The 27,948-nt window shown below is 39.3% G+C and overlaps 1 protein-coding gene across 4 annotated transcripts in view; it reads right to left on the bottom strand.

Annotated features, from left to right (window-relative positions):
- The window catches only part of grid2 (glutamate receptor, ionotropic, delta 2), a 493,389-nt gene that overhangs the window by 196,133 nt on the left and 269,308 nt on the right, over nt 1–27,948 (bottom strand). For all 4 annotated transcript variants that reach the window (XR_008804120.1, XR_008804121.1, XM_056237495.1 and 1 more), the window contains exon 4: nt 11,031–11,236. Coding sequence is in view for 2 of the 4 variants with exons in the window: in XM_056237495.1 (XP_056093470.1) it covers nt 11,031–11,236 (206 nt within the window). In the remaining 2 variants the exon portion in view is untranslated. The remainder of the gene's footprint in view (nt 1–11,030; nt 11,237–27,948) is intronic.

Here is a 27,948-nt window from a genome sequence, read left to right as displayed (position 1 = left end):
GTTACCCAAAATCATAATTTTTTGAGAATAATATTATATACAATATTAATGTTGCAAGACCCACCCACTTTTTAAGACCAATGATATTGGACCCACTCACTTTTACAATCTCTCTTTTTTTATAGTAGCGTAATAAAAATAATTTAGTTCAGTTAGAGAACAGACACTACAATTAAAAACTGAACGTGTCTACTCAATGCAGCGTAAGCCGAGAGAGTCGCAGCATAGATCAGCAGCAGGAGTCAGATTTCATTTATCACGTTACGATGGCGGAAGATTTGGTTCAAAGCGAAATGTAAAATCACCTTTTTGGAAATATATTGGATTTAAACCCAATGCAAATAGGTAACCTGCAAAGAATTAGTTGAGTTTTTCTAGTTGTTGTGTGTCCCCGAATTGGCGATAATTCAAAAGCCGCACAGACATTCATAACGGTGCATGTCCTGTCTACTGCCGGCTCAACATCGTGATGTCTGTCATCGTCTATCGGCCCAAACCTAATTACAACACAGCAATATGGGATTAAAGTTGCAATATTATGAGACTAAAAGTAACAAAAAGTAAAATGTATAAAAAAAACATAATATATAAAAGAAACCTACAAATAGGAAAGTCTTGTAAAAAAATATTTTTAATGTGAAGCGATTTAGAATAATGTCCCATATTATGTTACTTTACTCGCAACTTTATACATATAATATGGCTCATAATGATTATTCTCATAACTTTGGCTTTATTCTCAACATATTACAACTTTAACGTTACGACTTTATTCTTGAAACTTTATGACTTATTCTCATTATGACTTTCATTATAAATGTATACATTTATTTGAACTTGTACACATTTTTTATTTTAATATGACACTAAGATGCTATCGCAAAAAAAAAAAAAATGTTGATGACAAGTAACCTTTTCTGTTTCTCTACACAAGATCTGTGCAGCAGGACCCTAATAGAGATGCTTTCACTCTAGGCGGGAAGAGAACACACAGGGGAAAGTTTAGTGAAATATCTAAACACTGTCTCAACTCCCCTCGATCAGCATCCTTGTCAGTATTGTGCAAATAATACAGTACTTCATGTTTTATGAGCCTGAATGTCAGAGTGTTAGTTCGCAAAGAATGGGCATTTATGCGTAAAAAACAACAATCTGCAACTCTGCGATGTGTGGAAATGTTCACAACCCCATCCACTCAAGGCTCAGTTTCTCATTAGGGGCTCAAAAGTGGTTGACTCTCAGCTATACCACATCCCAAGATGCCAACACATGTTCAACTCCATAAAATCCTCAGATGCTGGTTCTGTTTCATTATTCCCTGTGTAACATCCAAGCACACTTGCACCGCTCAAAAAACAACACTTTGAATAATCAAGAGCTCGCTTTATAAGTGCAATAGTTCAGCCAGGTCCCCGCGGGCTCACACCAGAGAACTTGATGCCAGTGTATCGTCTCTCTCCTGCCGACAAAACCACATCAATCTAACATCCAGCAATCTGCCACAAGATGGAGGTCCCCAGATATCATCTAACACTCCAACAAAGTGCTGTTTGCACCTGACCGATGGTGGCAGAAGCAAAGTATGATGGGTGGTGACAATGCAATCGTGACCTGGTGTGTGACCCCTGCACGAGTCTTTGTGCAGTGGGTAATGGGACCAAGAGCTGGAAGAGGATTATGGGAGTAATCCAGCCACTGTAAGCTTATCAGCACATGCCATGTTTGTGTCACTATTCATCAAATTCCTCTATGGGAGACTTGCAGCATTAATAGCAAAGAAATAAATGAAAATACATGGCATTGAAATAAGACGGTCCCAAGGCAACAGGCACAAAACTACAAGTAAATCCAAATGCAAATTCCAAAACGAGGCAGGACATTTTTCGGTTTGAAGGAGTGCAAGCTTTCAGTCTGTGAACTGAAAAGTTGCTGATGGCGGTAATAATCATTACAATTCAATTAATCCATAACATCCTTGTGAATCAATAACAATCAATGACATTCTGGATGCTGTTGCCCATGCGGAAATAAATATGTACGCAAATAAAAGTAAATATATCTTCCGTCATTCTGTCGAAAAAAGGTCTGCAGTGGTTCCATCTAAGTCAAAGGAAAATTTATGAATTTACAATGCACTTCTCCTCTCGCCACCGCAGACGTCTTAGTAGCGAGCTTCCCATTTAAGTAAAGTGCATGAATTAAAGAGAAATACTAGTGCAAGTAATTTCATTCTTCATCCTTCATTCCACTTTAATCGAAAAAGCCAGCACTAGCTGTGTTATCTATTTTCCAAAGACTGCTTTATGGCAGCCTGTTTGCCCATTCTACAGGACTCCCAGGGTGATATATTGTTTCTACAGACCTGTGTAAAAACGGCTGAGGTCTTTGCGACTGAAATTAAACACAATGTAGAGATAATTTGATTGAGATGAGAAAATGGCCAGTGTGGCGTAATTGGCCATGTAATGTTCGGGAGCGGCTCGGAGGATGTGGCGAGTGACAGCAGCGCAAGAGCTGTAAATAATCCATCATAGGGGCTGAAATGCTCGCCAGCTGACAGCTGTGGCCATCCACCCCAGTAAAAATGCTGACACGTCAATCAGTGCCTCCACCCCGTCTCCAAGAATCATCTCCGCTTGTAACGTCCCGATCAGCCACCGCCGTGGCCCGGTGATCACGCGAAGATGAGGGCGCTGGCCCTTGCGCTATAAATACAAGCCTTTGCTCACACAGCACTGGATGGTTTGCTGATGTTTCAGCATTGTGCAAAGGGAGTAATTTTTCTGCAACAACAACAAAGTATTGAGTTAAATAAACATGGACAATGATAGACATTTATCTCATGATGATGATGAAAATTTTAGTTTTCGTTGATTGCTCTTTCAAGGCTTAGGAGATTTACTGGAGTTCTAAATTTTGTTTTAATTAGGCTAAAGTGTGTCATCTTTCTCCTCTCTTAGCTTAACAAGCAGATACTACTGTTTGTGCGGAAATTGTAGGGCCGCGATTTTTGAACACTATACAAACAAACATTGCTCTTTTTGAGTATCTAGACAATAAAATCAACTTTGTTTTGGATGTTTTTCCAACAATTCCTTAGGAAATACAAAACAGAAACAAGCCAATTGTTGATATATGAATATAAAGCCTTAAAATGAGAGAAGAAAAGTTCATATTAAAATTGAATGAATATGTGGAATTTGAATTGCAAATGACAAGAAGAGGAATGGAGGTGTAGGAGTCCTAAAACCAAGAAATGTGTTAGCATTGTTCCACTTCCGGTTTCATCTGAAGTCAATGTGTTTTTTAATGGGTTTCTGGTTAAATTACTGAAATAAGGTCTGGTTAACACAATAAATTTCAACTGAAATTGCAACTATTAATGACTTCCACAGTCTCAAAATTATTCAACCCCCCGAATAGAATCCCTCACAACAGCACAGAGCTGCAATACAGGTAATGCCTCAAACATATCTGATGCAACTAATCAAGGCCTTCATTAGTTGCATCAGGTGTGCTTGAGCTAGAACACATGAAATATCTAGGCTAGGTTTGTTGAGTGCATGATAGAAATATGGCCAAGTCAAAAGAATGGCCCAAAAAGTTAAGAGAAGATATCATCACACTTTACAAACAAGGAACAGGATACAAAAAGATAGTGAAGGCACTAAATGTTCCTAGAGACATTGTTGGTTACAGTGGTTACACTCTGGGCGGGGCAGAAAAGGAAGATATCAACGGCTGCAACCAGATTTATGAGAAGGCAGGTTCAGAAAAACCCTCAAGTGACTGCAAAAGACCTGCAGCAAGACTTGGTGGCAACGGGCAACAGGTTTCAGCTTGCACAGTAAGGCGCATACTAAATGCATGCCAGAACTCCAAGACTTACACCACTACTGACCCAAAAGCACAAGAAAAGTGCTCAAAATCATATAAATAAGCCACAGAACTTTTAGGATTCTGTTCTGTGGAGCGATGAAACAAAACTGGAACTTTTCGGCCTTATGGATCAGTTGTATGTCTGGAGGAAGAAGAATGAAACGTATGCTTAAAAGAACACTCTTCCTACAGTTAAGCATGGTGGTGGCTCGGTGAGAAACTGGGTCTGCTTTGGATCCTCTGGCACTGAAAACCTGCAGCGTGTCGAAGGCAAGATGCATTAATTGAAGTATCAGGAAATTCTAGGAGAAAACGTCATACCGTCAGTGAGGAAGCTGAAGTTTGGGCATCATTGGACCTTTCAGCAGGACAATGATCCCAAGTATACCTCAAATTCCACCAAGACTTGGTTGCAGAAGAAGTCCTGGAAGACTCTACAGTGGCCATCAAAGTCACCTGCATTGAACCCCATAAAAAAATCTCTGGTGGGATTTGAAGGCGGCAGTTCTTGGCAAACCCAAGAATATTACTAAACTGGAGGCCATTGCTCATGAAGAATAGCCTAAGATTCCTCAAAAATGCTGCCAGAAGCTGGTGTCTGGTTATACATCTCGTTTGCAGCAGGTCATAACAGCAAATGGGTTTTCTACTAAGTACCAAAAATGCTATACGTATTGTGCACAAGTTTTATTAACTAAATCACAAACACCACTAATGTAAACACACATACACACAATCACACATACATGGGTAAAATTGTAAGTGACAGAATGAAACCGGAAGCAGGAAATTAAAATATGTAAAATATTAATTTAACTATGAAAAGACCATCAGCTTTCTTCTTTCAAAGCACCTCATTAAGAGGCATCTACCGCTTCTTATTAAACCTCTGCTTAAAATGTGCGTCACTTGCATCTCCCTTGCAGTAGAAGCAGTGTGTGACGTCTTTGAAGATGATCTCATTGGTTCCTTGAGTCGATGGCTTCTTGCACAGGACAGCAACCCGAAGATACAGAGAAGGCCAAGAGTTGATGATTGCCCATTCAGTGATGCTAAAGTTGTAATTTTCTCCCGAGTAGGAATGAAGAAATTACAGTCTGACTCTGTTGGGAGAGTGAAGACATAGCAGGGTGTGGTCATGGCCTGCCGGCGCCCATGGGCCCCGGTGGGGTCCCCCATGCGCATAAACCCGAAGAAGCAGGGGTTGGGTTGGGCTTGACCAATGAGAAATGTGGAATTTCCAAGCAGGAAAATTTGCATGTGCAGCTGGATTGGTTGCTGATGAAGAAACTATTAAAGATTCTCGTAATACTAATATGTTGCGCAGCTATCGACATCATATATACGATCAGTTGATCTTCAAAGTACAAATTTATAGAGACCAAACATGGTATAGGTGAGGTTACATTGACCGTTGGTTCTATCATAAAATACATAGTATCAAAAAAAATAATAGTATCAAAATGCACTACACAAGACCGTAATAATCATTCACAAAATCTCCTGGGGTGCATGTTCATTTATAGATCAGTTCGTCTATAAATTAATGCAGGAAAATCTGTTTTAAGGGCTGCGGGTCTTTCCTATGGCCTCTGCTTTTCCATGTGACCACATTTTATCAGTTGGTAGTCATGGTAACTGACGCCCTTCTTGCCCTAGTTGGTCTTTTGGGGGGATGGATCCATAGACCCCAGAGTGAGTTTTAAAGATTATTTGTTAAATATAACAAATAATTGTTTGATTTGTCTAAGTCATTACACCATGAAGGGGTTGAATAATTTTGAGAGTGCAGAAGTCATTAAATGTCGCATTTTCAGTTGAATTTGGGGAAACCACTTGAAACATTTGTTGTGTTGAGCTATTTCAATTACTTTTGTTTAATTTGTTCATTGCAAACAGCTGAAAGTCTGTAAATTTTGCCAATAAACCTGATTTGAAATGGGGGTTGAATAATTTCCATTACAACTTTATATTGTCACATATGAATGAATGGATTTAGAAAACCATGCGGACTCACACATTAAATCTTTGTTAATTTATATGGCAAAAGGGCAGCGCTTCTCATTACAATTCATCACAAAGGCTCTTTGTACCAGGTAAGACTCCCCTTGTCTGTCACCACGGCACAGGCACCAATGATGTCAGGTCGGCTATAAAACATACAATGAACCTGAGCAGTCATCTCCTGTACTCCATTTTAAATAATGTTTTTGAAAAAGCCTCTCCGTTTCCTGCTGCTGTGGAAAGGATTTGTCTGAGCAGCAGAAAAGTTTCTCATACGTCGATCAGCATAAGAGCTCAGCGGAGTGTCTACATCCAAATTGTCACCTTGAATGAACATCTCAAATTTAAACTCATGTAAATGAAAAAAGAAGCTTGGTGACTCTTTCAGGAGGCATTTTAATGACATACCTTTATCATAAGCGACTCTGTTGAAGAGGAAGCAATCACTGCCTCTTGTCTGTTTAACCTTCAAAGATATTAACCTCACCCTTTTAGTCATGCGTTATCTTGCCATGCTTCTGTAATGTCTTTCTTTATTTTGTGACATTTTTCTGGTGCGGCTCACACAGATGCTACAATTTCCGATTTGTCTGTGTTTACCTCTTATCCAATCAAAGCTCTTAAGGTCACAGCGAGCGCCAACTGAGATCACCTGCTGTGTTTGTCTGATTCTGTGAGCGTGACCTTGGGTGGTGGTTAGAGAGACTTGTCTAAACACGCCTGCTTGTGTGTGTGTGTGTGTGTGTGTGTGTGTGTGTGTGTGTGTGTGTGTGTGTGTGTGTGTGTGTGTGTGTGTGTGTGTGTGTGTGTGTGTGTGTGTGTGTGTGTGTGTGTGTGTGTGTGTGTGTGTGTGTTTGCGTGTCCCTGTGCATGTGTGTGTGTGTGTGTGTGTGTGTGTGAGGACAGGGCCATCCGTCACCACTGTGACCTTGAGCCAAAGTGACCACAGACATTAACGAGTTACTGAGGCCTGTGAATCATGCATAGTCCATGGGCTGATGGGAAACAGCAGCTGCCTGATACTGACGGCTTCGAATGTAAATAAATGAATAAATATTTTGCTGTGGTAGCGAGAGGAAGGATTCTGGAACTAATGTGCTGATTTTTGTCAGAGCTACACAGCACAACAGGACTGTAATATTAATTTTGAAGAGCAAACTGAAAATGATCTGGCAAAGCTAGTTTTGCTGTAATCTTGGATGCATCAGACGAGTGTCTGTATGCAATACCATTTTCTGGAGGCTTATGACAATGTTTGCAAATGAAGTAGCATCTCTTTGCTATGGGACTGACAGTAAGATGCCAAACCGCATTATCAAACTTGACTTAAAGAGGGTTTTACCGTGAAATATATAAAATAATACAATTATTTATATGGGTTAAAATAATATTATATATAGACAAGGCTACGCAAACCCATCATGTTTCATCAAAACAATATACCTTAATTGTCTACTGGAGTGGACGGTTTCCCTCCATACTCTGACAGCTTGTCAGCACAAGTGTGATGGACATCTGTCTCTGACTGTTCACCATACACGCATCACAAAGACAGGCGGCTGGTCGAGTCTTGTCCTCACCTCTCGCCTCACTGACAACCTCCATCATGTCTTCTGTCTGTCCACTGTGAGGCTGATCACTTCCTGTTAAATGCCTGGCCTGGGACCCTTCACCCAAGTAAGACCATTTGCAATCTGACTTCTTCACTTCGCTCCCAGACTTCCTCTGACAGGTAGTACACACGCTATTGGATACATTTGAGCCTCCTTTTGTCAGTGTTGGACAGGAATCCAGAAATTATTTAATATGTTTGCTAGGAAGTTAAGAGTGACATTGCCAAATTGTTGAATATATGCAACAACGTTGTTGTTATAATGCTTTCATAGCGTGTTTGGGCAGGACCCAAAATTACATGTTTAGAATCTCTTGTCCAATAAACATCAATCTTGGCACATGTATCTGCGATATAAGCTATTTAATGGGGCTCTATGGGCTGTGCATGAATCCAGTGCAAAGATTTACACACATTAAAGTTTTTCTCTGCTTGTAAAAGTTTTCTACAATAAGAATAGGAAAGCATCAATTATTTCAATAAATGTGACTCCTCAAACTACAGTATTGCACACTGAAGACTTACACAATAAAGACAAAGCTGAATTGTTTTTTGAGAAACTTCTGAAGGTTGTTTCAAATGAACTGTGTGGCGGAGCACTGTCTCGGTGTTCCGCAACTAATCCAATTCTTTATTTTGTCATTATTAAATACCAGCTCTAGTAAAATATGTTCACAATTGACCATAAAACACCTGAGAAGCAGCTGCATGCTGAAACATGACTTCTAATTGGAGCAATTTGTCTCTAACTATACACAGAATGTCTCTTGTACAATGAACTGGCATTTAAATCACCTTTATAGAGCAGACAAAAGGCTTAGATAAGCCAGATACACTTCCTTTATGTGACAGTTTCTGAACAAACCAGAACACTGCAGCCTCAGTTTCAAGACCTGGTAATAAACGCTCACAACAGATGTTTAATAGTCTTCCCTGCTGTGGTGCTTGAAGACCAGAACACACTCGCTGAATGCAATCAAAGCCCATATATATATATATATATATACACACACACACAAAAAAAATGTATATTGACAATGGTAAACTACATTTAACAGTAACGTAATAAAACAAAAAAAAATTTTTTTTTTTAAATATATTATAATTAATACAGTTATACTATCTTTATTTATTTATGTATACATATACAAACACACCACCATTCAGTGTTTTACATTGTTAAAATATATCAGTTTCTACAAAAAAATATTAAGCAGCACAACCATTTTTACACTTGATAATATTAAGAAAGTAATGTTTAATTTCATGATCATGTGACGCTGACGACTGGAGTTATCGACTCAACAATCAATTACAGGAATAAATTAGTTTAAACTATATTAAAATAGAAAACAGTTACTATAAATTAAAATATGATTTCACAATGTTACAGTTTTTACTGTATTTTTTATCAAATAAATATAGCCTTGGTAAGAGAGACTTACTGTTCCAAAACTTTTGAATGGTAGTTGAATATAAGTATGGTAAAAACCACTCTGAAAAGCTAAAAATAATAAAATTAAATAATATGAAAAAAAATTATAATATAAATATTATTTATATATTCTATAAAAAATATTTAAGTTTTTTTTAGATGATTGGCTATTATTAGTAGTTTGTTTTTTAATGTACAATAGGACTAAATTTAACAAATCTGCAGCAAGTAATGAAGGACTTAATTTAAAATGCACCATTAATTTAAGCAAGCTGAGAGGTCACTAAAAGAGGTTGCAGCTTACTCTCCAAACATCAATTTAGGTTTATAGGAACAGAAGTGTAATGTTCGAGTGACCGACCTCCTTTCAAAATACATGCATGAGCAGCACATGCAATAAGGTGATTTCCAATGTATTCCTGGAAGCTACCAAAAAGGTAGCCAAGCGCACTCTGTGAGAATAATGTTTTCCCAGTCAAATCTAATAACAAAAACAATAAACTGTTTTAAATTTCCTGCGATGATTCCCTGGCGGAAGTGCGTATCTTTAAGACTCTGAGCTCCCCTGATCAACTTATCATCCCCACACCCAAGAGTCATTACAACTGCCTGCAGTCTCAACCACTACTGATGGTTCCTGTCCTATTCCACGTTCAACCAAAATTGGATTTTGATTGCTTTCACAGGATATTTTTTAATTAAAGGCGAATGAGAATAGCATGTGAGATTAAGCAATACTTCATGGTTTAATTCCCAGAGAGAGTTATCAGAGAGAGCGCAAAGCCATTTAATGGCTTCCTTACAAATATTGCCAATTTAAACAAGTGACATTTTTCAATCAGAATGAATTACTATGACCAATAGGAATTACTTAGGCCCAAATGGAAAACACTAAAGCTTTGCATTATAGTAAAAAAATAAAAAAAATAAAAAAAGTGCCACAGTGAATTTATCAACACATACTGTATTTAATCTGCCACAAAAGCACTGAAAATATTAAATTTACTATAACTTCATATCCTGCTTGGAGCTGTGAGCCTCACAGATCAACATAATGTAAACTAGTTAAATGCCGGATGGACTGAAAGATTAAAGGCCTTGCATTAAATGCCCGCTGGCTGGATTTGAGGGCCAAGACTTGTATCTGTGCAGTACAAAGATATCTATTAGGCCTCGTTTACACTGCAGGTCTTGATGCCCAATTCTGATTTGTTGCCTATATCCGATTTTTTTTACCGTCCGTTTACACGTTCTTTAAATTGTGACCCATATCCGAGTCATGTGTTTACACTTGACTGAAACATCGCGCATGTTTAAAGGGGTCTTCTTGTTCAGATGGACGAAGCGCAGCGAGATCTCAGGACAGGTGGGAACATTCAACATGATCTCATAAAAGTGAGTAGCCTATCTATAGCACAAATTTTATTTTTCATGCCATTTATAGCCTACGCCAAAAATAGTTTTTGCTTGCATATGATACGCACTGTAAACGTGCGTAGGCCTATTAAACGCCATAAAGCTATATTTTTGCCGTAAATGCCACGTGGAAAAAAAATCGTGCAATAAACGCACTTTCATGAGATCGTGGCGGGCTTTAACGAGGAGCAGTGGGTCCGAAATTTTAGGATGAGCAAGCCAACCTTTGATATGTTGTGTCAACGTGTGTACACATTCCTCTCCTACGACGACACAATGTTTCATCGGGCCATCCGTCCATCCGCAGATGCGCGTCTGGGTTTCTCTCGTCATTAAACCGCGGAGACGCAGCCTAATGCCTCGGAAAATCCGATCTGCCTGTTTACATGACAGTCGCATTGGCACATATCCGATTTACATCTGAATTATTTCCACATATGAACGAGGCCTGAAACCGATCTCGAAATATCCGAATGCATGCGTTTTTTTCCTGTTTACACTGTCATAGAACACATCCGATCTGTGTCGCATACGAGTAAAAAATCGGAATTGGGTCACATTTCACTGACAGTGTAAACGAGGCCTTAGTCTAAAGGGAACCATTTGTATGAAATGCAAGTGTTAACATTTTCAGTGCTGGTGTGCAATATGTATTCATACTCGCTTGCGTGTGTGTGAATGTACCTCAGTAATGAAGGCCTTGGCAGTGGCTGGGCTCATGAACAGCACAGCACGCCTCAGTGTGTCCCTGTAGCGATGCAGCTCTTCCATCCTCATGGTGCGGAACATTCCAGTGATCATCATGTTAATATTAGATTCCACCTTCTGTAGAGACACATCCATCCCCTGCTGAGACGTCTGGTCCAGGAAGTTCTCTATGCCCCGGATATCTGAACAACAACAGACAATATCATTCAAACTACATTCATTTTCTATAAGGCACAGTCTTTTTCAGAGCCAGTCTGCATTTCAAACAAATATGTTTCCTTAAAGGTGCGGGAAGAATTTGTTTTGTAATTGTTTTGAATTTATAATAGAACATGTTTTAGATAGTGATAAAATTGTAGAAATACAATACTCAAATATTATTAAATCTGCAGGTTACGAAATAAAGCAAGCAGTAAGTGGAGATAACTTTCTATACCACAAATAATCCTGAAATAAAAACTATCACAGTTCGTACAAAAATATTAAGCAGGAAAACACTTCTAAAAATTTACAATAGTGAGAAAAGTACCAGATCAGAATATTAAAATGACTTCTTAAGGATCATGTGACACACTAAAGACTAAAGTTTACTGAAAATTCAGCTTTTCCATCACATAAATAAATTACATTTTAAAATATATTAAAATATTAAGCAGATATTTAAAAAATAATATTTCCCAATATAACTATATTAGTGTATTTTTGCAACCTTGATTTTTTTATCAAATAAATGCAGCTTTAGTGAGCGTAAGATACATCTCTCAAAGACATTTAAATCTCTTACAGACCCCCAACTTTTGAGAAGTAGTGTATTTTTTTTAAAGTATGTTTGTATATTTATAAAACATTTTTAAATAAAGGAATTACTTATTGAATTACTGAACGCAAATGTGAGACCAATAAAACATGTCCCCATTTCTGTAACAGATGTATATTAAAATGTAACATAAAAAAAGTATAAATCAGTAAAAAGTGATTATTTAGCACAAAAATGTATGCATAACACAACCTCTGAAGCGAACAAATTTTGTTAGGAAATAGTAATGTAGGATATTAACTATTTCTCCTTTAGCTCAACTGAATGTGCGCAGAAATGCTGAAAGGACACAATAAACTACAGAGCGCTCAATCGCAGCACTCATTCAAACAGAGAGCGGTGCTTATCAGAGGTCATCATGACACACTAAACAATGATCTAGCTAAATGACATTTATTTAAATTATATGTTTGGCACTAGGGCTGCAACAAACGATTATTTTGATAATCGATTAATCTAACGATTATTAGAACGATTAATCTACTAATCGTCGATTATTTCGCAGACTAATCAGTAAGTTTGGAACGATTATTCAGCTTTTCCAATTAGTTAAAACATTGAGTTATACATATTCTAACTATAATATAAAAAAAGAAAATCAGTTCAGCTTTTGAAATAGTTGTTTTAATGAACTTTGAGCCAACTAAACAGGTCATTCTCTTTAAGTTTTCAGATTTCGGTCCAACTCAAATCACACACAAATGCTCTCTAAGCATTGTTTAATAGGCCCACTGCTTTTCTTAGAACTGAAACAGAAAAAGGGACATTTACTTCAGGACACAAAGAATGGTAAAATATTAATCTGCAAACAATTATTATAATTATAAAATTACAATCTTTTTTTACATGACAATTGAGCTGACAGAGACGTTCTCATTCACCTTTTAATTTATAGTATGATAAAGTAACTGCCATGATATTCTTCCTATGTCATAGGAAGGATATAACATCTCGTTTTGTAAGTCTTCATGATTATTGAACAAAATACAGGCAAGTGATAAGACTATAATAATACCTAATATACTAATAGTGTTACAATAATAAAAACAGCCCTGACTCCTAAGCTCGATCAAGCTTTATTCTATACAAAATAAGTCATCACATTACTGTAATTATATTACTATTGATAATAGTATTACTATTATTATTAGTAGTATTGCATTCTCTAATAAAGAGAGATTTGCCGCTGGTTAGTAGGCTAACTTAAAGGTTCTCTAAGCGATCCTGGGTGACGTCACTTCTTGTTGACGTTCGAACTATTGTCAAACAAAACGGAGGCTAGCTAGACCCTCCCTCCTCCTCATCCGCACACTAACCCCCCAAACCACACCCCCAAACCCTTCTTGTCGGTCATTGGCTGGAACAGTTTGTTATGTTTTGGGGAGCGGGTCGCTGCAGTTTGTTTTTGGTGCTGTTTGTGAAGCATGGGCTGTCTACAGAGATCGCGTTTCTTTACAGTGTGTTCAGGGGACAGGCAGCCAGCGGATAGTGAGGAGATGTTTGCTGTATGTGACAAAAAATGTTTTGGCCTAAAAAACACATGACATCGCTTAGAGCACCTTTAAGCTCCAGCTGGAGAACACTCACTTCTCACCGGCTCCTCTTTTGCCGGGATGTTTCCTCTTGCACTCCAACATGCATGTTGTGCTCCCGTGAAAATTGCACACGACAGCATTCTTGATTTGAAGTTTTGTGAAACTTTCCCAAACCTAAACCTTGCTAGTTCGGATTCGTTTGCACTGTCATAATTCGCGCTGTTTTCTCTTCTACCGCAATAGCATTTGTAAGGGCTGCACTACACTCTAGCGCTACAGCGCCGTAGCGGTCAAATCGCGGGATTGCAGGCCCTTACATTAGGTCACGTGAGATCAAACGACTACTCGACAACAAAGATATTTGTCGACAAATTTTTATTGTCGACGTTGTCGACAACGTCGACTAATCGTTGCAGCCCTATTTGGCACTTGTTATACATTCATTTAAAATAAAAGTTGTTAAAAGACGGATCATGTTCCATAATTATTGTTGTTATGAAAACAGATGTTTAATAATTTGAAAGCCTATTAAATGTTAAAATTGATGACTTTCAAATATAATGTGAAATGACTACCCATTTTATTCCCAGAAATCACAAATTCTTTCCATTTATTAAAAAATATCAGAATTGATATCAGTGATAGTACCGCTATCAGACTGAAAATAAACTCCCAAACGCCTGGTAAATATCAACTATTTTATTTTCACCTTCTACATCACCGTGATGACCGTGTAGCACAGGAATGCATTAGCATGTGTGCTAACAGAGCTCAGGAGTGGGTGGCAGCAGAAACCTGTGTAGAACATTTATCACTGCGGTGTGGCGAGGCAGAAGTGCTGTCTCAGGGCTGTGCTAAATAAAATATGTATTTCACAGAGGACGAGTTGCTACACACTCATCCCTCTGCACAGCCGGCCATTCTCTACATCAAACCATTTCCAGCGGAGTGGGGAGGCGTTGAGAACGTAGGATCAAAGTGTCTCTGAAAGATGAGACTGGGGCGAAGGAACCGAGAGAAATTAAGGTGGGGGGATTTGAAGGTGATACTCTCTGTGTGACAGAGATGTAAGCAAAAAAGAAAATTTCAGGAAAAGCATCACATGAAAGAGTCTTTACTGTAGGTAGCCCTTCAGTAACAAGGTGCTAAAGGAAGACTTAATATCATGCTTAAGTTTTATTTGCTTAACTGCATCTGCATGCCACCAGTCATATCACCCTGTAGCCCAAGATTGATTGCCCACTGAAGCTAAGAAGGGTTGAGCCTGGTCAGTACCTGGATGGGAGACCTCTTGTGAAAACAAAGTTGCTGTTGCAAGAGAAGTTAGCGAGGCCAGCAGGGGGTGCTGTGTGGGTCTTAACCAAGCGTGCCGCACAAGCCCTCTAAAGTGAAGCCAAAACGTCTCGATCTCGACTCAAGTCCCAAGATGTCAGCGCGCCATATCGGGACACTGGCGGCTTCAGTTCTCTCCAATGGAAAAGAGCGAAGGGGCGTCGTCCATCTTTTTTTACAGTCTATGGTCTTAACACCCCGGTATAGTGAAGGGGACACTGTACTGTAACAAGCACCATCCTTCGGATGAGACATTAAGCCAAGGTCCTGACTCTTTGTGGTCATTAAGGGTGTGTTCACACCCTTTGGTTCGATTAAAACAAACCCTGGTGTGATTGCTCTGTTAGTGCGGTTCATTTGAATAAGTGTGAAAGCTGCCATCCGAACCCTGGTGTGCACCAAACAAGCCGTCTGAGACCGCTGAAAAGATGGGTCTTGGTCCGCTTCCAAACAAACTCTGGTGCGGTTTGAATTAAATATGAACGCAACATGGACCAAAGACATGTAAACAAAGCAAAAACGGGACATGATGTCACAAGATGCGGCCCTAAAAATGACAGAATGCTCAAGCATACCAGTTTAGTCGCAATGTTGCCCATCACAGTTCGGTACAGGCATCAAAACCGCGTCTCCTTGCATCAGATCTTCATTTGTGTGTGTGTGACGGAGGGATTCATTCCTTGCTGTTGCTTATGACTTCTTTACACATTTTATAATCTCTTCGCGAGTTCTCAAGTAGGCTACGCACATACAACGAGGACATTTATCCCAGCACACAGCATTATTTTGGATGTTCGGTAATTTCTGTTGCGAACTAAACGTCATAAAAGCCGACCAATCAGGTTGTGGTTATGTCCCTATGCCTTTAGGTTCGGTATCTTTAGGTTCAGTGTTAAAAATGCCAATGTGAACGCTAATTGGTTTTTTTTTTCACTACAAGTGTGAACTCAACACACCCTAAAAATCCCATGGTACTTCTCGTAAAATAGTAGGGGTGTAACCCTGGTGTCCTGACCAATTCCATCCACTGGCCTTTATCAATCATGGCCTCCTAATAATCCCCATCCATTGAATTGGCTCGATCACTCTCTCTCCTCTCCACCTATAGCTGGTGTGTGATGAGTGCACTGGCGCCATTGTAAAGTGGCTGCCGTCGCATCATCCAAGTGGATGCTGCACACTGGTGGTGGTTAAGGAGAGATCCCCTGATTTGATTGTAAAGCACCTTGTGTGTACAGTAGTAGTAGCCTACATAGTAAAACAATATATAAATGCTTCCTTCATTCATTCATTCAACTGAAACAAGATACATTTTCTAGTCATCCATTTTTTTAAGCTAATAACATTGCTAGTCATTAGCCACAATAGACAATCTTACAACAACAAAAACAGTTACCTGCTGGTCAAAAAGGGGGTCAATCACATTTTTGGATCATGGTCTCAGGACAATAACCAGGAGCAGCTAATAACCAGTCAATAATGGACCAGCTAACTAGCTAGAAAACAACTAAAATAACAGCTATCAGCTTAACTTAAACTGCATTTTCAAGAAGGGTATAATTGACTCCTATTTAACTAAGTATGTCTGTAAAAAGAAAAATAATATATTTGTTGATTTAATTGTCAGAACTATGCAATTATTTTCTCAATTGCAATATAGATTTATTTACCTAGCCATACAGTGTTGGGGAAACTACAAACCAGTCATAATTTGAAGAAATTAAACTACAGTCAAGCTAATGCTTTGATAAAAGTAGTTAGCTAGCTACATTACAAGCTGGGAACAGTTGTTTAACACTTAAGTTATTAGGGGGGCAAAAATGTGTTATGTAAAAAATTAAAAACCTGTCCTATATAAATTATAATTTGAATCAGGGTGACAGAATAATACTTGAAGAGTTAAGTTTATACTAAATATTACACCTAATTTACATAACCATTGTATAGACTGTTTTATTATTTCTTCAGCTTGCACATTAAAAACAGTGAGGTACAGTGCTACTCGTTGAATTAAGTACTTTGTTACTAGAGAAGCTACACTATTAAGAAAATAACTAGTGCTGTCAAACAATTAAAATATTTAATCGCATTAATGTCATAGTTAACTCATGATTAATCACAATTAATCGCACATTTTTTTCTATTCTAAATTTCTCTTGATTTCTTTTTGTCCTATTATTTTTTCTCATTTTAATGCTCTTATCAACATGGAAAAGTGGATCGGCTTGCTTTGTGCAAATGTTTTTTATTGAAAACAACTTTGGCATATACTGTGTTCAATTTCACACTAACATTCTCACTTGGAGCAAATAATCTCTCACACAATGTAACACTGTCCATCAATAAAAGGGTGAAAGAAATACTGACGAGGTCCTGATATTGACGAGGGGGCGGAGAATTCGCATCAGCTGTGTGTGTGTGTGTGTGCTTGGCCATCATCAAGTGGTATTTCAGACTGGACGTGCTGCGATGATGATAGCTCAGTTCACAAGGACAAAACACACAGATCACTTTGGTCTTGTCAATGGAACCATTTGGCAACTTTTTAAAAGTAAACTTTCCATTCAGAATCTTATTAGCATCCATTTCGGCATCTCGTGCTCGTCATCCACTCAAAAACGTAACGTTAACCAACTATTTGGCCGGCTGGCAAGCCCAAACAAGTGTGTGCGGTGGCGTGCCTGTAGTTTTGTTTCCGGTCTAGCTAGATCCGCTTGCGCTTTGGTCGACCAAGCAACAAAACGTCCTCGCGAGGCGCAAGCCATTGAAATTAATGGGTTTCATAGCGCAGCGCCCCACATGCCGCGTCCTGTTGCAAAAGCATGTGAAAAAAAACTACAAAGTTTGCTAGGCCAAAAAGACGCGATAATCGTGCGTTAAAAAAATTGACACCGTTAAAATGGGTTTGCGTTAACGCCATTAATAATGCGTTTAACTGACAGCCCTAAAAATAACTGAACTGCTGTCATGCTGCTGAAAAATGTAGTCAAGTTACAGTAGTAGTGTCACTACTTGAAGTTAACTATCCCCCTGTAAAGTTCTCTTTTGAAGTACCATTTAAAAGAAATCCATTGTTTTTAACTTTCGAAACACCCAAAAACCAGAATCAGAGTCGTTTGGGTCTTGGCTTAATTAGCAGGGTCATCGCCGCCTGCACCTCCACTGAAACACTGTCACTCGATGCAGCTAAAAAGGGAAAATGAGGACAACATCCACAGCATTCCGGAGGAGGGTCAAAAGCACTGGTGCCTCCATCTGTGCACTGGATCCAATTTAAAGCAAATCTACGACTGCAGTTCTGCTGGAAATGTCTTATTGGGTTCCCCAGCTAGTGCGGAGGGCAGGGCTCCAGCAGACAGCAGCTTGTGTTTATAGTGGAGGACACATAGGGGGGTGCGATACGGTCCCTGTGCTGGAGTGGCATCTGGGTAGAAGCTGTTTTACAAAGATGTAACACAGCTACGTTATTCCAGGATGGGGTTGTGGAAGGCAATGGTCTGTTAATGCACACTGCTATGAAGTGTGAAGTCGGGACATTACAGAGTCCTCATCCAAAGATGAGTAGCCTGCTTGGCTTTATCAGTTATGTCTTAACAGGAGAAGTTATATCGAAGGAGATTAATACAAACAGACACAGAGCACAGCCGTAAAAAGCAACGGAGGCCCTTTTTATCTGTCAAAAAAATACACATGTAATTATAATCAGCATTAGAGTCTCCATAATCATTACGTACTTTGCCCTCACTTCTCCTGTCAGAGAATCCCAGCTGTAATTCTGAGCATCACCAGCATACGTTACTGAGCTAAACTTCACACAAACACACATTAATAGCTCTGCATCACCTGGTTTGCACATTACATAACTAAACTTTTATCCATTTGGCAGGTGCTTTTATCCAACTTGCAATGCATTTGAGGTTCCCTGGGAACTGAACCCATGCTAACTAGTCAAACCTTGACCCGATGATTTCAAATTGGAAAGTTGTTCTGTGTTTAATTCTGCTTTCTTAAGACTGGTTAGTCAGAAATCATGACATTAAACTAGATAGAAAAGTTTGGCTTGAGAAAGCCTCAGAAAGCCCGACCGTAAAGTTTGAAGTAGATTTAAGTAAGAAGGTTTTAAGTTTAAGCAGTTTCAAAAGCTAGATAGACAGACAGACAGACAGACAGACAGACAGACAGACAGACAGACAGACAGACAGACAGACAGTCAGTATCTAACATGAATTGGCACATTGCTAACATGCCCAAATTTAATAACAGTAACATACTGTAAAGATTACATTAAAGAACTGTAAATTCACAGCTGCTCTTACAGGTGTGCTGTAAGTTGCTGTAAATTTTACAGCAATTTGATAGTGTACTGTAATTTTGTAATAGGAATATTTCTTAATTATTAGTCTGTTCTTCTTTGCAAAATAAAATGTTACAAAAAATATATACACTCACCTAAAGGATTATTAGGAACACCTGTTCAATTTCTCATCAATGCAATTATCTAATCAAACAATCACATGGCAGTTGCTTCAATGCATTTAGCTATTTTGAGCGTGGCATGGTTGTTGGTGCCAGACAGGCCGGTCTGAGTATTTCACAATCTGCTCAGTTACTGGGATTTTCACGCACAACCATTTCTAGGGTTTACAAAGAATGGTGTGGAAAGGGAAAAACATCCAGTATGCGGCAGTCCTGTGGGCGAAAATGCCTTGTTGATGCTAGAGGTCAGAGGAGAATGGGCCGACTGATTCAAGCTGATAGAAGAGCAACTTTGACTGAAATAACCACTCGTTACAACCGAGGTATGCAGCAAAGCATTTGTGAAGCCACAACACACACAACCTTGAGGCGGATGGGCTACAACAGCAGAAGACCCCACCGGGTACCACTCATCTCCACTACAAATAGGAAAAATAGGCTACAATTCGCAAGAGCTCAACAAAATTGGACAGTTGAAGACTGGAAAAATATTGCCTGGTCTGATGAGTCTCGATTTCTGTTGAGACATTCAGATGGTAGAGTCAGAATTTGGCGTAAACAGAATGAGAACATGGATCCATCATGCCTTGTTACCACTGTGCAGGCTGGTGGTGGTGGTGTAATGGTGTGGGGGATGTTTTCTTTAGGCCCCTTAGTGCCAATTGGGCATCGTTTAAATGCCACGGCCTACCTGAGCATTGTTTCTGACCATGTCCATCCTCTGATGGCTACTTCCAGCAGGATAATGCACCATGTCACAAAGCTCGAATCATTTCAAATTGGTTTCTTGAACATGACAATGAGTTCACTGTACTAAAATGGCCCCCACAGTCACCAGATCTCAACCCAATAGAGCATCTTTGGGATGTGGTGGAACGGGAGCTTCGTGCCCTGGATGTGCATCCAACAAATCTCCATCAACTGCAAGATGCTATCCTATCAATATGGGCCAACATTTCTAAAGAATGCTTTCAGCACCTTGTTGAATCAATGCCACGTAGAATTAAGGCAGTTCTGAAGGCGAAAGGGGGTCAAACACAGTATTAGTATGGTGTTCCTAATAATCCTTTAGGTGAGTGTATTAGCATGTTACATATTGCTTTACATTTAACTGAAAATGATTTTTCTTAACAGTACAAATAATATTTTCCAGATCTTTTTTTCTATTTTGGCTTTGATATGATATAAATACAAAAGCCAATCAAATAATTTTGCACATTGCATGTTGTCTTTATAATATAACCCTTGTTTATCGCACACAGCATAAATGGTTCTAATACATAGACAAATATACAGCTGCTTTGATATTTTAGGAATGGGGTTGCAAGGTGATTTGGTGGTCCTTGGCATCAGAAAGTAAAAAAAAAAAAAAAAACTTTTAGTTTTAAATTCTTATTATACAGTAAATATGGCACATCAATGCTAATTTAATTAATACTTTGTTGTGTGGTTTCCTTTTGAGATGGATGGATGGATGCCCATTATTAAATAAAAATAAAAACACCCACGGGGACTTAGGGTCATTCCACCCATTTCAACATTAATCTTTATTGAAAGTGGGTCATATATGTAGTCGAAATGTAAAAGAAATTTTGAATTTGGTGCCCTCTTGACCGAGAAAACACAGAAAATAACTTTAGGGCGCATTTGTATGTAAGACAACAACTCCCACAATGCACCACATTGCACAGCTCCGCAAGCCACTCCCACTAATCCAGAACAGCGCAAACAGATAAATCACTCTTCCGTCTCCAAGGCTAGCTGCCAAAAGAGTTTGAAATTCATTTCACACAAAATGTCTAGTTAGTTGGCTGTGACGAGCAGGACGAGGGACGTGAGAGGACGGCGCGAGTGATAATGAATGACACCTGTGAGACGCAGCGGCCTCATATCTCTCACGGAGGAGCGGAAGCACAAAAGGAACAGGCTTGATTTTATGTTTTGTTTCTGTTGTGTGTGGCCAGCTGGCTTATACTTTTGTTTTGTATGCGTTTATTTTACTATTAAAATGTTTAAATGTTCGCCGGTTCCCGCCTCCTTCTTCCCACAACAACGAACCCCGTTACATTGGCAAACTCATTAGCAAATTACTCCTCGTTTGTATTTCTTTCTATATGGTGAATTATTGCATGATACCTGGTTCAGTCAGAACATATGCGGTGCGACACTAGGATGGTTCACATCACAACACAAACGTCCGTGTGCTCGTCTGATTCAGAGATTTCGTCCAGGAGAAATTGCTATCGTTGAAATTCTCTGCAGCAGGCGGACTCTATCTGTGTCAGTAGCGCACAGCGAGAGCACAGGCACCAGCAGTCCGCCCAGCTCGAGCCAGCCCGGGCTCCTCGTCCGCGACAGGCAGCCGCCTCCTGTTCCTCCATCAGCCTCAGCTGCTCTTCACTATATTGCGGCTCGTAAAGATAGCCACGAACAGCGGATTCGAGCAGCAGAATTTCAAAATTCTCTACTTCCATATCATGTTTAGTTTCTTCCGTCATTGTCATAACTTCCTATCTCCACAGTGCTTTTTAGCTTAGCTTATAAACAAGATGGCTGATATTAATTTCAGTATCTACAAGTGAAGTCCCACCCACTGATCTGTGATAGCTCTGTTAGCGCATTAGGTCCAACCCCCTATGGGCGGGTTTGAAAGGGTGGGATCTAGTGCTTGTAGTCTTTCCAGAAATCCCCCCCTCTTACACTTCCTCCTACAAAGACGTAAAATGACGATTTTTGCGTCATTGTAGGAGGAAGTGAAAAAGGTAAATAGCGGATTTCTCTCGTCTCAGGGGAAAATGAGAGAGTGTTGCACGACCATTCAATAGTATGACTGGGTTTCTAACAATGGAAAGAATAATGCAAATGGGTGAAGTGTCCCTTTAAGCCGGGGACACACTTAACAACTGTAAGGCCGATTATGAATGAAATTTGATACTTACAAATGATCATGCACAAACGCAGAGTCAGAGACAGTTGCGTTCAGTCGGTGTTTGAAATCTGCTCCAGTCATTGGAAACAGTCTGTAAGTGGGTTCAGTTCAGTCTTAGAATGTTTCAGCTAGTCATTAAGTGTCTCCCTGGCATTATTGGATCAAAGCATTATACTGTATACATCTTTAATGCAAAGTTTTAGTTTCTCTTTTTTTTTAATCCCAAACTACTACTCTAAAGTCTTCAGTTTACTTCTACCTCTTTCTATCTAAAAGAGAAATCAATGGTGCTTGGCTTGATTAGAGCACGTCCACCCCTGCCTGAGACTTAAGTCACTCAAAAGCTTGACATGAGTCAATACATGCCAGTTTCCGGTTCAGTCTACTGATTACTGATTAGAGGGAACTGACACTATTTTTGGCTGATGGGAGTTCTTTAAATCAAATTCCAGAGCTAGATAAATTCTCTGAGAGACGCAGTCATATGTGGCCTGGTAGGAACTGTGAGCAGAATCCAAAGGACCGGATCTGAGGCCCGCAGCTGAGCGCTGATTGAGTGAGCTCTCACGCTGTGAATCTCCCACTAGCTGCATCCTCTCTACTGTGTTTAATGTTTCCACTAGACTTTACGACACTAGCGAGAGACAATGGGGGCTAAAAACAAATCTTCATGTCACAGTGCATCTTGCTAAGAGAGAAACAGACAGACAGAGACAGAGAGATAGATGATGTCCCTGATGAAAAGACCAGCTTAGATCAACAAGAATTTCTAAGCTGGTCCAAGATGGACGTATTTGAAAACTATATTCAGGAACATGTGACGACCTGTAACAATGTACAATAAGGAAAAGAGAAAATGTCCAATTAAATATATCCTCACTCCTGACCCACCCTACAATACAGAGGGCGACTGGTTATCACGAGAGGATAATAGGGTCATTGGCCTAGATCGTTATTAATTATCTCCTCAAAAGAGGGACTCAATTTCCTTTATCTTTTTTATCCACTTGTCTGTTAACCATGAAATCATCTCATTTGGACTTGCTGCACATTAAATTAACCTTATCCTGGTTTGGCAAAGTGCTGGACAGGTTATTCTAATATTATAAGTGCTACGCCATGGCTATTCAAACTGAATTTATGGAAGGTGGTAATCGCATTAGAGGTCACTGACTTCACCTTAAGCAGTGAGACAACACATTATGTTGAACACATGTCTCTATTACCTGTACAATCTACATTCAGAAGAGGAATTAAAACTTAAAGGGGGGGTGAAATGCTATTTCATGCATAGTGAGTTTTTTACACTGTTAAAGAGTTGGATTCCCATGCTAAACATGGACAAAGTTTCAAAAATTAAGTTGTACGTTTGATTGAGTATTTCTGTTCTCAAAATACTCCTTCCTGGTTGTCACAAGTTTGGGAAAGTTTTTTTCGATTATGGGCGCGTATGACGTCAGATGCGCCGGAATTTCCTTATACGGTCCTAAGGGCACTTCTCTCGGAAGGGCGCGCGCAGCTGTAGAGCGATAGCCGTAACCTATGCCCATCAAAGCGCTGTGCATCGGCTGCGCTCGAATATGTCACCAAAGAAGTGTGTTTTCGGTTGCCAAGGCAAGACAACACTGCACAGATTCCCAAAGAATCAAGCGTTAAGGGACCAGTGGATGGAGTTTGTTTTTCCAGAACATCAACACAGTTGTGCAAGTGTTCTTGTTTGTTCCATGCATTTCGAGGATGATTTTTTTATAAACAAGGCCCAGTTCGAAGCCGGATTTGCTAATCGTTTAGTTCTCAAGGATGGAGCAGTCCCAACACTAAAGGTTTACGGTCTTGCATTGGAACCGCAGGCGGTGAGTAGAACTGCTTCAAATATCTGTGTGTCTATCGGCGTGTAACTTAAGCACAGCAAGTAGGCTAAACAACATGATCACGAATAGTTAATGTATCTATGGAGCATGCGATGTATGTTGTGTGTTTGTTTAAATACATTTGTTTAGGTGGCTACTGTAGGTGTCTGTTTGTTTATTGTAAAACCAAATGATGTCTTCATAAACCACTTCGCACGCTCGTGATTATTTTAGTGCTGGGCAAGTTAACGCGTTATTATCGCGTTAACGCATTTATTAATTAATGCCGACAATTTTTTTATCGCGCGTTAACGCAGTTTTTTTTATTATTATTATTTTGAAAGTCCGTTGCTCACTGGCTCTGAATACACATAGGCCTACAGTCAAACCATGATCACAGGAGGGGTGGGATGTTGGTCAGCCAGCAAATAACCCACCCAAACAAGCAGTGGAGAGGCTTTGGCAGGTTCTCTCAGGTGAACAGAAAGGGAGACAGCGCTCCGCGAGTGAATGACAGGCGCTCTATGGATAGTAACCATGCAACGGCTTCTGTGCGCTACGCAGCTGTAGCCTTTTTAACTTAAATTAAAATTATACATAACTTTACCTGATAGGCCTGCGTATAGTTTAGCGGGGATGCTCTGCCATGTGAATTCCCTCCTGTTGATGTCCTGATAACTATTTAGATTCTGGAAACTCACAAACAGCGAGCCAAGGATCAGTCTCTCTTCCAATGATTTGTGCTGCGCGTCGTGTACAAAAAGTTAGACAATTCAACTTCGGCAACGCGCGGGCGCGTGCGTGAGGCGAGCATGACCGCAACAGTTTCACAGAAACGCACCCGCTTGTCGCTGCACCTGCTCGACCACTTCACCTCACTCTAGGCTGATTTATACTTCTGCGTCGGACCTAAGCCGGAGCCTCGACGCTATAGACTACGCGTTGGTTTTCATTTATATATCTGCGTCGTTGTCCGCGTTGACGCGCAATTACACATGCAGAGGGAGAGTGTGAAACCCGGGGAGCGGTTCTAGCAATCACAGCGCTTGCGGTACGCGTAGAATTGACGTTACATTTTTGGAGAGATGCACGTCAGGGTACGCGCGCTACACAGCTAGGGCGTGAGTTCGACGCAGAAGTATAAATTGGGCTTTACCTCTGTTTAATGTAATCTTACGTGGGAAACCATGGCATGCCATGACCAAACCTAAGCTGCTATCAGAGAAGTAACGTTGGTCGACTTATATCTGTAGTAGTGATTATGACCCTTTGACTAGACCGTTTCTGCTGCTCCCTGATACAAGATACCTGTTCAGAAAAAAAAAAAGAAAAGAAAACTGGACTCTTTTTAACAAGCTAGATAAAAGGTAATGCCCTGGCAGTGGCAAATAGCTTTGTTTAAATATTTGATTTGATTACGTTAATGTTTAAGTTGAGATTTACAAGAAATATTTTATTGATACTATGTAAAGGGAATACTGCTGGTATAAAAGCACCTTATTTGTTTAAAGTTTTTGCAAACCACATGTTATTGCACTTTTGTAGCAGTACATTTAAATCAAAAGTGCGCAATACACTACTTTAGAATTCATTATTCAATATTGCGCGTAACAACGCGATTAATCGCGATTAATCGCAAGAAAATCATGCGATTAATCGCGATTAAATTTTTTAATCGTTGCCCAGCACTAGATTATTTATATCCGCCCACACGGCACGCCTCCACCCGCTCGGCTTTTTCCGGAAAGACTCGGTACAGCCTATCTTTCTTTTATAAATATAATAAAACTAAAGACTTTTTGGAGATATGATGGATGCAATATTACTCGATAGCTACTCAAGATTAACTGAAACTGAGTGTTTCACCCCCCCTTTAACTTTTACAAATTTGTGCATGTCTAAGAAACTGTACACGTCATATTATATATGAATCATTTAATCACATAATCACTACTTTGTATCTTAGCAATTAACAATGGCTACTCTTTTCTCTCCATACATTTACTTGGCTTATCTGCAGGTGCACAACTGAAGACAACTAGGGGACCTACATTACTCTGCAGATGAAGGGCAGTTCAATTGAGATAGAAGAAGTGATGCACCGATGTGAAAATTTGTGGTCGATACCGATAACCGATATTAATATTGCTGTTATGGCCTATACCGATATTTACCGATGTCGATATCTCTGTATAGAAAACACATAGCGAGGATTAGGCCAGCATGATATTGGTAAAAAATTACATTGCGATATTTTATATTTCTGCGATATATATTGCGATATAAAAACAATTTCACCAGATGACTTGACTAGCTCTATTTGGAAAGAATGAATCATTCTAGAATGACTGGGGTGGTTTTGTCATGGAGTAAATTTGCATAGAAACTAATATTAATAGAATATTAACTAATGTAGTTAACTAGACTTTAATAAATGGAACCTTATTGTAAAGTGTTTCCGATTTATGTCTCTTGAGTTCAGTGTTGGACAGATCAGTTGTTTTAACCATTCATTAAAGTGAATCGGTTCAAAGGAGTCATTAGTTCGCGAATCGGACGTGTCATTAACGGACCATGGCACACATTGTTGTGTGATTATCCAGGCAGTTTAGGACATCGCACAAGATTTGTCTCAACACAGAAAACATTTCATCACTAGATAGATTTTTTTTTGTTTATTGAAAGTGTGGTTTATGTCATCTGAATGTGTGGAAAGCTTTTCAGAGAAGATAAGGCAACGTTATTTTAGCACAATTCACAACCTGTGGTAGTTCAGAAAAAAAAAAACTTCGGTCTTCCGGCCTTGTGTGTGCGCGCCCGACCGGGGCTTTCACTCTCTCTGCTCGTTCTCTCAGTTAAACAAGCGCAGCAGTCAGTCATCTACATCACTCACCGGTCAAATAAGGCTTTGGCGGGACAAAAATACGCGGCTGACAGAAAACAGCGCGCAAGTTGCAGTCTTCTTGCGCTTATGTTTAAACTGACAGGACTTGCGCTCGTAATGTATGCGCTTGTGCAAAAACAAACATCCCCGCCCCCACACTCACATCTACACACACGTCAAATACACAGGAATGATTATCGGCCTGTTCACATCGGCCCTATTTTGACATCGGAACGATACCGATGTGTAAAAAATTTACCATATCGGCCGATATTATATCGGCGGCCGATATATCGTGCACCACTAGATAGAAGTATGCATTTTGAAATAGCTACTAGAATGTGATGTGTAATTACACAGAATTTTGGATAGCAGAAAAATGCTATCTCAATTTGATTCCATTTCAATTTATATATATTTTCGTTATACATTTATCAGTTATACATTATAGTTTTACTATACATCTATACATTTTAAGTTTGGGGTGAGTATTTTTTGTTTGTTTGTTTGCTTGCTTTTGAAAGAAAATTATGTTCATTTATGTGATCAAAACCACAGTAAAAACAGTAACATTAATTACTGTTTTCTATTATTTATACTTTATTATTTATTCCTGTGATGGCAAAGCTGAATTTTTAGCAGCCAATACTCCAGTCTTCAATATCACATAATCCTTCAAAATGAATGTTAATATGCTAATTTGATATTCAAGATTCCTTTCTTATTATTATCACTGAAAAGTACTGTTCTGTTTAATTTGGTGTGGAAACCACAATAGTGTCTTTTTTCAGAGTTAAAAAGAACATCAGAGAGTTAAAAAGAACATCATGTATTTGAAATAGAAACATTTCTATGTTTCTATGAAACTTATAAGCAACAAAAAGTCCTTTCAAATTATTTGTCAACAAAATCAGTATTTGTGAAGCTGTAGTCAAAATCCACTTAGCTCAAAAAACACTTGAATTTATTTCAAAATCACTTTTATGAAGTTGCCTAAACCACTGAACAACTTCAGTTATGGCAGAGGATACTTAACATAGAGGAAAACCTCAGACCACAAACGGATTTTTT

Source organism: Rhinichthys klamathensis, unplaced genomic scaffold, assembly GCF_029890125.1.
Source record: "Rhinichthys klamathensis goyatoka isolate OS25496 unplaced genomic scaffold, OSU_Roscu_1.1 h1tg000487l_1, whole genome shotgun sequence".
NCBI classification, from domain to species: Eukaryota; Metazoa; Chordata; class Actinopteri; order Cypriniformes; family Leuciscidae; genus Rhinichthys; species Rhinichthys klamathensis.
This window is presented reverse-complemented; position numbering and strand designations above follow the sequence as displayed.